Here is a 16,564-nt window from a genome sequence, read left to right as displayed (position 1 = left end):
ATAGTTATCGATGTAAAACTTATCCAAATTCTTGAAGGTAGGCAGCACTGGCTGTCAGAGGTGCATGACTCTGAAAGCATTTGTGTTTGAACCATTTGATTATACCATAATTTGTCTTTGGTCCGTTGATGACTTTCGTTAGCAGTGAGACAGCCTGAGCTCAACTCTGATATTTAAACTTAAAAGGAGACTCCAAACGAGGGAAAATTTTTCGAACTTCTAGGCTTCAATACAGCTCAGGAGAGGGAAGTCTAAAATTAAGCATTTCTGAAAACATTTAAGATTTGCTTACTTGGTTTGATATATTAAAATGAGCCTGAATAGGCAGATTTGTACAGTCTCATCTTTTATCTTTCTGGTGATACAAAAGGTTTTTCTTCAAAGTCCATTATGGAGGAATGAAACGGAAGAATATGGGTAGGGAGGAAGAATGGAAATCCTGGATGCTAGAAGCCAAAGTCAGGCTGCAATTGCAGTTCCTTTAATTACCAAGAGCGAAGCCTGGCAATGCATCAGATCCAGATGGGGAGGATCAGCCTCCTATCTTGACATCATGACACTCAGAAGACACTGATAGAACAGAGAATCAAGGCTTTGAAGAATGAATTTGAATCACATTACAGCACTCCTAATGGTGGGGAAACAATTTTAATTGTGGACCTTTGCTGTTTAGTTCAATACAAATAAGAATAAATAATACTCAAATTTCTATTCTTCCTTAATAAATAAAACTGAAACATATCACTCCACATCAATCAAAACATTTTTAAATACTTTTTAAAAATCAATTTTCTAATTTTTTCTTCAGGATGCTCTAGTTTTCTAATTTCATTTAATTTTTCTAATAGATCTTTACTAACTTTTCATGACTGGAATTTATAGTTTTAATTAACATGCTAAATATAAATTTTCCTCCAAATCTCTTCCATTGTATTTTAGTGGTACTTATAGGTAAAGTAGTTATGCTAGTTATACTCTAAGTACTTCTTTTATATTTTTTCTTTTTCTTTCTCTTGGTGTTTTAAGAGGACTAAGTCATATGGTTCTGGCTTTGTGTTGCTCAGCTGCTGTGACATGTCTCCCATGACTTTTGAAAGTTCAGATACCATCATGCCAGTTTGAAAGATGGCAAGATATCAAAGAGATCAAAGTTTAGTCAAAATTTGTGGCTGTATAGACACAAGAGACTCAAATGCTGCCCCACTATAAGGTAAGGATGACATAACATCCCATATTGCTTCTAAGTAGCTGCTGCTGAGCATATGTGTGCTAATTGTTCAGGCAGTGGAAAGATACCTATAGGTAAAGCACCTGTTGTCCCTCGCCAGAATCATGGAGAGGGGTTGGGGACATTCTGGGGGAAGGGAAGTAGAGGAGACATGGGCAGGTGTGGAGAAAACAGTGGGAAGTGGAAGCTGGAGATAATGCAAGAACAGGAGAGGACTGGACTATGGTGTAAAGCAGTGAGAGGTGTGGAATGGGTTGGGGAGCAGGCAGTGGTGAAAGGGGTGAGGTAGGAGGCATTAATTCTTCAGAATGTCTGGGTGGTAATCTTAAATCTGAAAAACATTTTAGAACAATTCTTTACTTTTCTGAAGTAATCATCATGGGGTGATTAGGTGAATTCTGTAGAAGCAGTAGGACAATAAATTTTCACTTCCTACCCTGAGACACTTGATTTAAAAAATGACATTTTTTTCCAACATGAAGGGTAACTGAAGAAAAATACATTATGAGGGAGGTGGTGGGTTGTCCAGACCTTATTCAATGATTTTATAGGATTTCTGTCACTCACCCCACATGCTGTTTTATTTTTTCATAAGCAGGAAAGGGTTTTTTTTAACAGCTTCTTTAACAGGTGTCAGCCCTGCCAGGTTACTCCTTACAGAGCCTCAATGAGTGCAGTGAATTCCATTGGACACCTGTCTCTAGAGGGCAAGGATCAAGACAGGGATGTAGTTAGTCCCTTTTTGAATGTCAGACAGGGGGAAGTGTAGTGGGTTAAAAATAGTCATATAAAAGAAAACAATTATTTTATGTTGCAGAGTTGCAGCAGATAAGTGTATTATTGAAAATCTTCTCTGGGGAAAAAGAAATCATTGGGAACGAGGAAGTAAACAAAAGATCTCTGTAACTAAAGATACAGTGTAACACAAACAATAAATTATATTTTTTAAGTTTTGCATTGGCCAAAGTTATAGGGAGGTGGGAGTAAGTTTGAGTATGCAATTGAAATTAGAAATATCATTATGCTTGGTCTCCAGGTATTATTTATAGTAAATGTACATTGTTCAGGTTTAATGTTTTGTCTCCTCTGTTTTGAAAGGGCTTATGAGTTGCAGCATTTCAGTTATAAAAAGCTTGTCCAAATGACATAAGGACACTGAGCATAGCAACAAATAAATCTCCTTGTATAATTTTTTGGAAGTGAGAAAGATGAGTGAAGAGGCACATTTTTCTTTTCATTGTCTAAATCTCTTAAATGCCTGCACTTAATCAGATGGGATGTCCCTCTGGAGCTCTTCAAAGACATCAATGTCTTTGACTGTATAAGAAATTTATGTACTTCATTTGAGAGACTTCTTTATCTATAATGTGGAAACTGGATACTTTCCCTAACTCCCAGATCCAGATAATATTCTGCTGATGTCTTAACTTAGTGTTAAGTCAAGACCTACTCTGCACAATCTCCACTCCCACTCCTTCTTGTCTTCCTCCTACATCCCCTGTTTCTCTGGAAGAAAATTGTAAGAGCTGCAAGCCTACTTCACCAAGCCCCATGGATGATCATGAACCATAGATATTTAAATATCTAAAATCTAGATGAAAGTTAATTGCCTAAATTATAAAGGTCAGATTTCACTCCTCCTTCCCTGATAAAACTGGCAAAAGCTTTCAACCTGGAGAAGCAAAGAGTCTTATAGATAAAATTTGAATGAGACTCAGGCTCTGTTAATGACACTTCTTGCAAATCACCTCTCTGTGTTCCTGGGGGTTTTTTTCCACCACCTTTTGTTTCATAAACTGAAATACACGGTCCTGCTACCTACCTAAGCTAAAAGCCACAGTATCAGGTGTGCTGCTATAATAATCTGCTGTAGTTTATGCTCTTTCTTTTACTTCTGAATGCCAAGAATATCCATGGCAAATATAGAAATTAAGAAGCTGAAGGAATTGTGTAGAATTTAAATGCTATATTTAGGATCTTTACTTAATGCACAAGAATAATCATCTATCTGCATTCAAAGAGTCCTTAAGCCCTTGCTAATTTATGTAGTATGTAGTCTTATATTTTTAATAATTAATGCTAGTTATTGACCTAAAGTTTTCAGAATGTGAACTACATTTCATCTTTCAGAGGTCAGAAACAGACATAAATACCATGTGAGTGATCAAAACAACTTTCAGAAACTCAACTATTCATGGTATTTGTAACTATTCATGGTATCTGTAAATAGCTGAAGCCCTGTCCTGCTAAATTAAAAAAAGGAACTGTGAAGTAAATGTATTATTACTAAATAATATTGACTGCATATATGCATAATATTGGCTGCATACTATTTTGCTCCTCCTGGAAATCTTACTTTATGAAGACTCTTCTGTGGCTTTTTCAATCATAAACAGAAACAGAATAGTGATTAGAGATTTTAGCATGTCCTTTTTAGCATGGGAAGAAGACAGTTCAGTTAAAAAATCTAAAATACATTCTATTAAAGAAATCAGTTTGATCTCAATTTTTGAAGAAAAGCTGCTTTGATAAAGCAGCCTCAGGCATCGTTCTTGAAGGAAAAGAATAGCTTCTGCATTCCCAGAGCTTGTAAACATGTTGCTAATACCGTAGAAGTATAACACATAGGTTGGAAAATGAGGCCTAGAGCTCAGAAAAATCTCTCTTGCTGTAAGAGTATGATGGTCATTAAATAGCAACAACTACTATTACCAGAACCTTGAAGTTCAGGCATGTTCCCTGTCCCTTGCTTCAGATATCTTCTGCTGGAATGAGACAGGCTGAGGGATCTGTAGCAGCTACTTTTATAACATACAGTACTTCAAAACACAAATGCAGTAAAGATGTTCTGAGGCAGGTGAAGGTGAAAACCTGAGCCAGTCCCAGGATTTCACTTATCAAGCAGAGACTTAACCCAACCATTATTGACTCCAAGTTCTAATATACATTATATTTTTTAGTGTTATTTGCACTTACCCAGCTTTTTGTGAAGTACCATAACTGAAAGTATTCAATAATCTATTTATCCTTGCTAAGGTATTTGGTAAGCTTTATTTATAAAAGTTATGGTCATTAAAAAGAACAGGAAAACATCGTTGTTTGGAACTCCTGAGAGAATTTATAAGAAAGAGGGAAAAAACCCCTGCTGTGAGATGATTATCAGCAGTGATAATTCTATTCACAAATATGTCAGTTCCCTGTGATATGACATATTTTGGAAAAACCTCGTCACCCACAATAATCCAAATAAAAGGATCTATTGACATAACTCTGGCAAATAACTGAAAACAAACAATTCCTAGCCTAATTCAAGGGGACTAGGATTTCAGCTAGTTCATCCAGTTATGTACCTCAAACAAGTGTATTTTGAAGTGCAAGTGACTTAAAAATAACAATTTTAAGCAAAATCTTCCTAGTAAAATGCATTATAATGTAGAATTGCAAGATTTGCAGGTTAAAGAGTCATCTCTAGATATCCTTGCAAAGAAAGCTTTATATGTACTTGGGCTATATCCAGACATTCCAGGATAAGTGTTGGAAGGATTATAGTTTGTATTTTAATAGTTTGTCTTAAGAAACTTAAAAAAGTGAGAAGCTCTCCCAATTGCTCTCTGACCCTGCTCACTTCTCTATAGTCCTGTTTGATATTGCCACTCTTAAAAAAAAACCAAACCAAAACAACAAGGGGAAATGGGCTGCAGAACACTTAGAGGGACAATGTGCATAAACTGATCAATATACGGTTTAGCCCTGCTAGAAAAAAACTGGGTAGACAATAGACGCCAACCTAATTGCAACCCAACCAATAGATGTTTAAATTTAAAATTTAAAATGCCAAAGTGATAGCAATTTCATTTGAAATCTAAGTGATAAGTGATTTAATTTAATTGATATTTGTCAATTCATCAAACTTGAATTACTTTTCGAAGGTAGCTTAATTTTGACAACCTTCCTCTGGGGAAAATACCTTTACCTGCCAGTTAGGCTATACAAGTTCCTTAGTAGCCCACCTAGCAAGCTGCTGGAGGCTCCTAATGTATTACACCCAAGCTAAGGAATCGTTCACTGTCATGGAGAATTTTGGATCTTTGGGGGGTTTGTTTCTGAACTGTAACCTCAAATTTAAATGAAATACTTCCTTTGCAAAATGGAATGCTTTTATTTGCCATGCTGTATCTAGAAGGTTATTTTTTTGTATATTACTGCCAATTTTAAATTGGATACATAAAAAAAATTTTTCCTCTTAATTTTGTAGCTTTCGACCTCGTACATGCTGCTCTTACACATTTATTTTAATTTGCATTGGAATTACACGCTGTGTGTCTCACTGTTTGTGTGACCACTCCTTAGCATTTGCAAACATTTCAATGCAATTTCCAAATAAGAAAAACACCCATCAAGAAGGTCTAGTCTTTTTTTTTAACTAAGATATCTTCATTCGATTTAATGCAACTTAAATTCATCTTCTTAAGAACTTTATATTCAAGTGGAAACATTGCAAACAAGAGGTGATCTGCGATAAAAACTGTGAATGTGCACATTCTAACTTATAGCAATTCTTACTATTTTAGCTTTTTCTTTTTTTTGTTTGTATTCATGGTAAATTCTTTTACTTGAAGTTTTCTATGAGAACACTGAAGTGGCAAATTTAGAGTTATCTGTCTATCATTCACATGCAAGATGCAGGCTTTGTCATGTCTGAAAATTTGGTTTCAAAAACATTTTCTGAACTTGTATAATGCACTTTTGCCTTCACTTCAGAAAGAACTGATTTTGTCTCCGCTTGCTTGGAATACTGGGGGTTTCCCACTAAGACTTTTTAATTCTGTTTCTCTCTTTTAGCTTTTTTTTTTTTCTCTCCTTTTTTTTTTCTTTCCCCTTGATTTATTTTTTTTAACTTCAGTGCATTATGTGTTCCCCAAGATAAGGCTAAAACTGTTAAGTTCTTACCATGCTCGGACAAATCAAGATAATACAGGATCTATACTACACAAAATATAAAACAGAGGGCTATCTTGATAGCCCTCTTGCATAATAGATACATGATATTATTGCAACTTTTATTTTAAAAAACCCTAGGGTCTTTGGAATATTTTTATCTTCCTGGGGTAATCTTTTTTAGTTGAATAATCTTTCAATCTCCCAAACATGATTTTTTTCCCATATATCTATATCTACAGTTATTTGCAATATCTTGGCAAACTTTATAGTACATCAGATGAAAGTACAGCTTGAGGTGAACTCTTGAGAGTCTAGATCCTTATTTACACAAATACTTGGTGCTCCACTTTCTCTCAGTACAGGCACTGATTTTGGTCAGGCATGTTAGTAAAAGGCAGTCTTTGTATTCTTTCTTCTAGTTATTGGCTTTGTGTGCTTTTCTCTTGATCTTGATATGCGATGTACATCGTACAGAATGAAACACATACAAGCTGCAGTGTTATGTTCTGTTGTTTCTTGGCAGGTTCAGCAGATTTTTTCACATTTTAATTTAAGTAAATGAGTCCCCAGACTAACTGTGAAGACTTTTACCACAGTGAAAAATTATCATTATGTAACTACTGAAATGTCACCATTATGCTGCTTGAATGGGAACAATAAATAGTAACTGCAAAACTTACAGTAGTTTATATACCATATTACTAACTACTTCATCACAAAGATTAGATTAAGGCCAGACAAAATTTCTCTGCATATATTTTATAAATGAGATGTTGAATCTTTGACACTAAAATGTTACCTATTCTAGATCCAATTTTTGAAGCATTGGATTGATAGTCTAAATGCCAAAGAATTTCAGAATCCATAGAAAGCACAGATAAGGAGAGTCCAGTAATATTATCCAAAAGTCTGGTGAGATTGTACTGAAGTTATTTCCTGAAAGAAAAACGTTTCAAATGCAGACATTGGCCTCAATGTCCTGTCTGATTTATTTTAGGAGAACTCCAAGCTAATTCAGAAGAGGTTTCCCTTTGCTGCACTGTAAAAGTCTTAGCTCTGAGATAATTCAAAACTGGGCAGGAGTTTTGCAAGAGCTTTACTTTGAACAAAAACTTGGATAGGGAAGAAAACTCTATTTCTATTTTTACTATGATTTAAAATACCCCATACTTGGAGCAATTTTAAGAAAAATCCTGAGGGTGATGACACTCTCTCTTACAGAAAATAACCACACAAGAATGTCGTAAAATGAAATCTCAGGTGCATCATCCTAAACTTTCTATGAAGTTCATGACATTTTAAAAAAAATTTTTGCATTTCTCTAAATTGGTTTCATCCATGGAACTCAACAGATTGCTGGTTATAGGATAGCTGGTAATGTGGCACTGCCAAAAGGATCATAGATCCCTAAGTGTGTCAAATCATATGATAGTCTGGGGTCCCATGGTACTACCAAGGAAATATGTCTGTTACAATATCAAGCTAACTTTTTTTATTGGAATTTTACTCAAAGAACAGAGAGATCCTAGACATGTCACTGGAGTCTGATTTTTGTTAGCTGGGCATATGTTACCTAGGAAGACATTTCAAAAGCACCTAAATGCCTTATAAGAATGCCACAAACTTTCAGTGAGACTTCTGTGGGCGAAGATATTTCTAACTCATTTTTCTTACTCCCGCTCAAGAATTTCGACATATTACAAAGTACACATTGCAAGGCTGTTAATTCAATAAAATTCTGTTTCTGGGTTTTTTGTGGTTTTTTTTTTTTTCTTTGCTATACTTCAGTTTTATTGGCTCACTTAAGAAACATATGAAATCCTTGCTTGTCAACCAAAGCTTGAAAATGCAACCCAACCTGGTCCCTTCATCTTTTGTGCAAGTTTCTGGTCTCACAAGATGTTCTGCTTACTGCCCGTCCCATGGTTTATCCAGTATCTCCATCTGCACCTTGAAAGAATATCTTTGTTTCACCGATAAGCAGATTAACAGATTTTTACATGTTTCTTCTGGTTCCCTGCACCTAAGACCCAGTCTGTAATTCTTACAGGTGCCTATTCCTGTGCTCTGACAGAGGAATGTAGTTCGTCACAGCCTTGCCTTAGATAAGGCTTATCTTCTGTTGACTTTTGCTCCACTTCTGTAGAGATACACGAAACACTTGAATGGTCTCACACTGCACAGGTTCCAGGTATTTTCAGATATTTGTAAAGTAGGATCTTGATATACCTCTTTTATTTTATGGGCTCAATGCAACCATAAACACATAATTTTTTAATGTTTTCTGGCAAGAGCAATAATAATATTGCTCTTTCCTGAGGTGGCCTTATGATTCTAAAATATTCAAATACACAAAAAATAAAGGAGTCAATATTTGAAAAAAATCATAACCCAAGTTACATGTAATGAATACACTCCCCTTCTAGTATAATACATTTGTTTTGTTAACTATTTAGTCTTCTGAAGCTTTACAGATAAATATAAACCATGCAGTAATGCTTATGAACAAGATAAAGCAGGAGTTCCCGAAGTGCTGTTTGTGGGATCTCTTAATGTGTGCGTATGGGACCATGATGAAGCTGTGCAACAAAATTCCTTGGCAGTGCAGTATCTTCTCCATAGGACAGCTATAAAGTTCTACACATTAACCTGAACAGCCCAAGTGTTTCACACTGTGCAATGTAACTCAACAATCTCACTTTTTTTTTTTTATTTTTTCATATTACTAAATTCAGCACCAAGTTAAACTGTACTTGGTAAATTTTCTGAAGGAGTTTGAAAGTCAAAAGGTTGTCTTTTTGACCAGTTATTCAGTTTTCTTAATTTGTTTGCCCTGGAATTTTAATTTTCTCAGAATCTCAATATATAGGTAATATATACCATATACTATACATTTTTGGAGAGTGATGGTATTCTGTGCCACAAATTATTTCAAACTGCATGAAGGATCAACTGCTTTGAAGCTCTCTGAACTTTTGGAGTGCTAGTTACCCTATCACATGTAGATTTGTTTATCAGCTTTGGTTTGATAAAGGACAGATTATGTCCCCTCATGTTACAACTTTTCTTCAGGAGGATTTTGGCAGAGCTGAAGCTAAAAGGGACTGCTGAATATAGTTTATGGGATATATTTTACAAAACCAGAGTGCATATTTTCTCCAATCCAGTAGCCATTGATGCCTGCTGAAGTCAATCTTGTGCTTTAAAAGGCATAAATTTTTATTTTTTAATTCTATATTAATGAACAATTAGTCATGCAAGTTTATTGCATATGCAAGGACAGTAATTTTTATAGAATCTATGTGTTTTTCTACATGATTTCAATGTACCAATTCTTTTCAATACGATCTTTAAGCATATCCTTAAATTACTGTTCTTGTTATAACTTTAGTTATTTTCCAAAGTTTCTGTAATTTCTCAGTAAAAACAGCCATGTAGCTAATTTCCACTGAAGTAAGAAGCAAATTTGAACTGATCCCTTCATTCACAACAAGTAGGACACAACACGTCGTATTGTAATGGGAAATGGTTGCATTATTAAGAATACTGAGGTCAGAGAAAAATGTACTCAATACAAAATTCTGTATTTGCCATTAGTCCCTCAAATTTGTGAAATTAATAAAAAATGCTTTCTTTTAACTTAATAATTAAAATCCCTAAGCCAGCATTTATCTGACTCTTTTTGGTAAAGTAATCAGCAGTTCTTCAACTCCTTTTCCAAGCAAGCAGAAAACAACCATAAATGCTAAAAACTTCGCAAAGTTTTACTCACTGTCCCCATTTATCAGCTCTAGATAATGTGCAATTGAAATACAGACCGTGAAAATCTCACAGACACACAAAGGAAATTAGAATGTATAAAGCTCAGTGCATCACTCCTTTCTTAAACAAGTAATTTTCCATTTTCCTTACCTTAACTTCCTACCATGTTTTCTTTGGGTATTGTTATATAGCACTCAGCTCTCCTACCTGGGTAGACTTCCCATGTCTGCAGAAGACGAGTAAAAGGAGGTAATAATAACCATATTGAAGAATAACCTCATGAAGAAATCATCACAAGTTTGCCTCCATTCTCCTCCTCTACTTTTGGAGACTCAGTTTCATAGGGTAAAGTGAAGTACAGACTTCCAAATTATGGGAGGAATGGGAGCAGGAATTTGTGCTTCACTCCAATATGTTCCTTAGTAGTTTTTGTTCTTGTACAACTGAATTAGAGAAGAAGAAACTATTGCAGGGCAATTTTCAGATAGCTTAAATTCCACCTAAGTTCCAATGCCTTGTTAATGAAAACAGAAAAGTACCTCTCAGGAAAGTGCTTCAGAGTGGCTAATCAAGGCACTGACCAAGAATACAAGAGGCACAAGGACTTAGCAGAGTTTAAGCCATCTGAGTATAAAGGTAAGAAGCTGACTTTGGCAGGTCTGGTTCCTGATCACAGATGTAGCCTTCACTGTTGCTCTGTTTGGGTCTTTTGAATTGAATGAACTCAGTCTAATCTGAATAAAGCAAATTTGCAGAATCACAGAATCATAAAGGTTGGAAGACACCTTCAAGGTCATGGAGTCCAACCATCAACTCAGCACCACCACAATCATCCCTAAACCGTATCCCCAGGTGCCATATTTTGAACACTGGCAGAGATGGTCACTCCACCAGTTCCCTGGGCATCTTATTCCATTGCCTACCCACTCTTTCAGTGAATTATTTTTTCCTAATATCTAATCCGAACCTCCCCTGGCACAACTTAGGGTGATTTTGTCTTGTCCTTTCACTTGAGACATGGCAGAAGAGACCACTATACACATCACTACAACCTCCTTTCAGGTAATTTTAGAGACCTGATCTAGTGGGTGACATCCTTGCTTATGGCAAGTGAGTTGGAACTAGATGATCTGTAAGATCCCTTCCAACTCAAACCACTCTATGGTTCTATGGTTTTATCCATCTCGTATTGCTCCTTTGGTGAACTTCTGGTGTTTGTGAGAAGAAGAATGAAAACATAGGCCAGAAGCAGACAAACTGAGGGACACATGCTATGGAAACTTCTGTATCACATTTCAGCAAATTGTTCCAGCCTAAATCTGAGCTCTTGTGATTTAAGCTGGTACAATGATTATCAAACTTTTCATGTGGCAATGCGTGTGTAATGAGGATAAAATTTACCTAACTGTAGTACAAAGATGGAACAAGGAAATTAAGGAAAGCAAGTGAATAATCAAGGAAAGAGAAACAATTAATCTTTCTGCCAGCAAAGGACTGTTTTCTGAAATAATTTCCAGGGTTCAGCTGCCTTAGCTTCAAGTGTCAAAAGTAATGGAGCTTTCACAAATCTCCTTTAGAACGCTACAGTTTTACTTTCAGACTTACTCATGGTGAAAGGTGATGGCATAGCTAACCCACCAACACTACCCAGTGCTGCACACAGAGACTGTGTTTGACATTGTACCTGCCACTCTCATGCCTGTGCAGCTTTCTCCAAAAGTCTTTGATTTTACAGTCTGAAGGCAAAATCCTGACAAAGATACTCATTGTGAATACTACCTTAATTACCTAAATTATCTGTTTCGGTCATCTTGTCTCCCCTAGGGAGTGGCATCTCACTATTTGTTTGACCCAGCTGAACAACATAACATTCAATGCAAATATTAGACCATCATTATCGTGCTTTGAACAAACAAGCAGGTTTAGTTTATATCTTCCTAAATGTGTTGAAAGAGAAATGATGTAACTATGTGTGCAGACACAGGGAGGCTGCAGGGGGGCTGCTGAAGCACTTAGTGTCTCCTAATGGTTAAATCTAAGTGGTTCCTTTCCAGCACCTGGGCTTCCTGACTTACCCTTTCTCTCTCTGATACAGTAGAGAAAGCTGTGACAACTCATTTAGATGCCTTAAATAATGTCAACAGCAACAGAAAACTTTTTGGTTGTTCCAATAGCTAATATGGGCTGTCCAGAGAGACTATTTGAAACTGCCTCAGAGAGGATTTTCAGTTTGCTGCTGTGTTGCTAAGACTATGCTTGCCTCTTTGCAGCAGCTGACAACATTAGCAGGATTTGTATACAGCCCCTGAGGTGAGGGAAGATCCATGAGAATTCCCACTGCCGAGGGTATGATTTCATAATACTTCTTATTGCCTAATATCTGTCAAATATCTTCAATTTTTTTTCTTGCCTGAAATTCTACTCCTGCAATTAACACATACTGTTTTGAAACTATGCAAGGATAGGGTAAGATTACTGCTGGAAAGTTGCATAGTAGTTGCTGGTTAAACATGGTTATCAACTGGGTCCTGCTCAGTATAGTTTGAAGAAATACAGTCTAGAAAAATGTTATGTTTCAGAAGCTATTCTGAATAACTTATTGCCCCTTCACACAGAGCTGGCTACATACACAAAGACAGTATGTAGTTTAATAGGAAGACTTGAAGTTAAACAAGCAAGGAAAAATGGCTCAAGGTGCTACTTCAGAGCTGCAGAAAAAACCTCTGGACAGAAAGAAACAATCAATCATAGAATCATTTAGGTTGGAAAAGACCTTTAAGAACATCTAGTCCAACCATTACCCTATTTGGGCAGAACTATGTTTGGGAATTAAATGTACCACTGATTACAGACTTCTGAGAAGGAGAAACAGGCTGCCAAATTCAGATTTTATGAGAAAGCACAGGAAATAAATGTGGAACTGTTCTGAAGGTGAAAACTCAGAAACCATGCTCAATTCATAAATTGAACAGAAGTATCATTTGTCTTATGCCACTCAGAAGAGGCAGAAGCTGTATGCCTTTGGAAAAAAAAAAAGAAAGAGAATTTTTTTTAATGGGGACTATTATATGAATTGTTTTCAGCAGAGTTTCTTCCGCCTATTCCAGAGTTGGCAGCATACACAAGTTATATTTTTTCCATCTTCCCTCTACTTGTTTACTGTTCAGTGTACTTGAAGATTTGTCTCTGCTTATTAACTAGAATGAAGCAAGAAGTTCAACAGTTGAGGCTTACATGCCTGTAACAACTACTTAAGAGAAGACACTGGTTCTGCTTGTAGTGACTGCCTGCAAAGGCCAGTGCTCCTAGCTTGAGAAAGTGACAGCCTTTCCTCTTTTCTAGACCTAAAATAGAAGGTTTGCAGTCAGTAACAAGTACATTTGGCCAGGAATGCCCCTGCAGGGTAGATCTTAATCACTATTTCACTGTGAATTCTGTAGCAAAGATTAAGCCAGCATCTGGGTCAGGGTGCTATCTGTGATAGTCTGTTACTGTATGGCTAATCTGTTTATTATAGGATTTTTAAGTCTAAGGTTTAGCAGTAGTGTTTGCTTTTGTCAACATTTTTACCCCATGCTGTCTTTATTTATTTAATTTCTTTCCACTAGAAAGACATTTTTCTCCAACCCCATTTCTAAATATTAGAAGTAAATAACTTGACAATAACATGCATTTGCTTCAAACAGAGTCATGGAAGGAGTTTTTAGTCTAAATAGTAGTGCAGGGCTGCTGCTAAAATTTGAGAGACAACACAATTCTTTTTTTTAATTATTTGTTTGGTTTTTGCCTTTTTGTTGGTGGTGGTGGTTTTTTTGTTTTTGGGTTTTTTTTTTAAATTTTTGGAGGCTTTCCTAGAGTGACACATACTTATTTACACAGAAAAAAATCAAAACCAGGACTGCATCATTGCATCTATACAGTTTTTGAAATGTTTTGACGCATTTGCCAAGATTTACTAGGAAATTTCACATGCTTCTCTGGCAATTTATAATCCATTATTTTACACTACAAGCTGCATCCTTGAGTTTATTTTATGGCACAGACATAAAGTAAACTAAATGACAACATCTCCTGGCCTCTCCCTTTTATCTATGGAAATGACCTTCAGTAAAGAGAATCCAAGGGATGTTGTGCATCCATTTTGAAATACATTATTTATATTAATGTGAATGTTTCTGAATAAATGAGGAAGCAAGGCTTGGCAACAATGCAATTATTTAATAAACCATGTGTCTCAAGAATCTATCAGGGTCAGTATTGCATCAAAAAGTGCACTGTTTTAGAACCATCTTTGGGCCTTGGTCTTCTAATATCTGCTGAGAAAAATTTCTAAAAATCTGACTTATTTCTTTGTGAGCTGATGGATTTCCGCATTTAAGTTGGGATATGTATGAAATACAGCACAGAACTCCCACTCAGTTAAGGGCAGAATTAGTCACTCCAAACTGGAGATAGATTAGTACTAAAGGAGAGAAGTAATTAAGTATTGTATGCCATAGTTTTGATGTAAACGCAGACATTATAGTCCAAATTCTACTTTCATTTAGTCAGAAACCAATGAAGCAACTCTATGTTGTAAGCACTAGAAGTAAAAGGAGGACTGGAGACAGAGAAGATCAAAGGACACTGAGTAAAAGACTAGGACTACAGCCTTATTTTCAAAGCATAGAGTAGATTTACGTGGAAAATAATTTTTAAAAGCTGGAGGAGGGAGAAAAGAGAGGAAGGAATGGTATGTCTGACCTGCAATCTAAGATTAATTTGTGCTGCAAGGTCAGGGACATCAGAATTCTAAGGGTTTGTTTTGTCCAGTTTTTGGAGTCACTTCATATTTTTCTACTAGAGCTGAACTTCTCCAATGATAAACATGTTTAGCTCCAGTCATTTGGTTTGTCACCAGCTGGGAGCAGGGGAAAAGCTGTGCTTATTCTCCAGAGTAGTGAGAACTCAGTTGGGAAGCTTCTGTTACTCCAGTTCCAAGAAACACAGTTAATATACTCAACCATACTCTTTTTTTTTTCTGGAAATGTTATATATAGTTGGATGAGTCTTATTACACAGGGTTTTTAATTTTGTCCTAAATCTTCTATTTTCATTTTGGACTCTGATCGATAGAACATCATGATGTTTAACAGTACAGATACAAAATACCCCCTATTTATTTTATTAAATACCAGTTTTTAACTTGTCCTCACATTGTTTTAATGAAATAATAGTTACTTCGTGGAAAGAGTGCTGTGAGTTAGGTGGTGCAGTGCTGCAGTGCCACCAAAGTAAAGAAGCCCATTTTTCAACATGAAGAAATATACTCTGCTCTCAGAGTAAACCTGAGCTCTGTCCCTTTGGAACAGTCCTTTGGCTCAGGGAATGTATGCTGTACATGACATGATATATGATCTTGTAGGAATGGAGGAAACTGAGCCAATGTTCCAATTTTAAAAAGCAAGGGAAACCAGAAAAACAAAGTTTGAAGTTCAGGCTAATAGAAGCGTGGTCAATCTGAAGTTAGATTTTTCTAATGTAAAAACCTAATATACTTTTACTGTAGGTTTATGTTCTTAATTCTGTAAGTCATGTTAATTAGCACCCTACAACAATTTGCACAACTCCTTTTCCTCCTGTAACCAACCTTAAATGACACCACTTATTTAAAACACGCGTAAAACAGAAGAGTAGCTTGTATTACCTCCAGTTCCATGTGCTTTTCTTCCTTGTTGTGGTCCTTCAATGCCTTTTCAGAATGATCATCACAGTCTTCTAAATGACAGATATGTTGATATTTAGTAAGTTCATGTTTACCTCGCTTTCTTTGAGAAACGTTCCTTCTATGAAGACCATTGAAAAATGTCTCATACAGTGGCAGTTCTCTAAACATATCATCATCACCTCTACCATCTGCTTCTTCCTCTTCAGATGAAAAATCATTTACTTCTCCTGCCTCGCAAATGTGGAGCTTAGTGTTAGCTTCATGTGATAAAAATTGGAAATCAGAAAATGTGATAGCACTTGGTTTATGTTTTATGACTCTGATCTCATGACTCCTTTCTGGTTTCTTGTCTGAATTTTTTCCTACATACAAGGGAAGGTTTAAAGGATCTTCCTTTGGCATGTGTCTTGCAGAACAAGATAATTCTTCACAAAGGTGCTTTGTCTCAGACTGGTTGGTGGCACTGACATGCCCTGCAGCCATACCAATTTGCAAGGATGTCTCATTGTGGTCTAATAAGGATGACACAGACAGAAAACTCAGCCCAGGTTCCAGTAAAATGTTCTGAAATTCATATGGACTCGCCTGATTTTCTATCTTGCTTTGGTATTCTTCATACTTTGCTTCCTTTGGAGTCCCCAGGCACTTGGCAGATTTAAGATAAGGTGAGTCCTGTTCTTCTTCATGGATGTTAGTTTCCATTCCAGTGGCTTTCATCCATCAGAAATCAAAATCACTTAACTCTTGCTTTTTTTAAGAAACATAACTCTCCATATGCAGTCAGAAAATATCTTCTTAGTTTTCCAAAACCATGATCACACAATTATTATTTATGCCTGGATTCTCATACAAAACATCTGAATCCTCTCAGCTCCTGGAAAAAAAATAAAATTGATGGAAACATACTTGCAGTGGACTGCGTCAGC

General features: G+C 36.2%; 1 protein-coding gene across 3 annotated transcripts in view; it reads right to left on the bottom strand.

Annotated features, from left to right (window-relative positions):
• Nucleotides 1–16,564, bottom strand: part of STARD13 (StAR related lipid transfer domain containing 13) — a 292,627-nt gene that overhangs the window by 232,369 nt on the left and 43,694 nt on the right. For all 3 annotated transcript variants that reach the window (XM_051778837.1, XM_051778838.1, XM_051778835.1), the window contains one exon: nucleotides 15,618–16,512. In XM_051778837.1, coding sequence (XP_051634797.1) covers nucleotides 15,618–16,355 — 738 coding nt within the window. In that variant the 5' untranslated portion in view covers nucleotides 16,356–16,512. The remainder of the gene's footprint in view (nucleotides 1–15,617; nucleotides 16,513–16,564) is intronic.

Source organism: Manacus candei, unplaced genomic scaffold, assembly GCF_025592945.1.
Source record: "Manacus candei isolate 608988 ecotype Guabito, Panama unplaced genomic scaffold, ASM2559294v1 h1tg000014l, whole genome shotgun sequence".
In the NCBI taxonomy this organism is placed as follows: domain Eukaryota; kingdom Metazoa; phylum Chordata; class Aves; order Passeriformes; family Pipridae; genus Manacus; species Manacus candei.
This window is presented reverse-complemented; position numbering and strand designations above follow the sequence as displayed.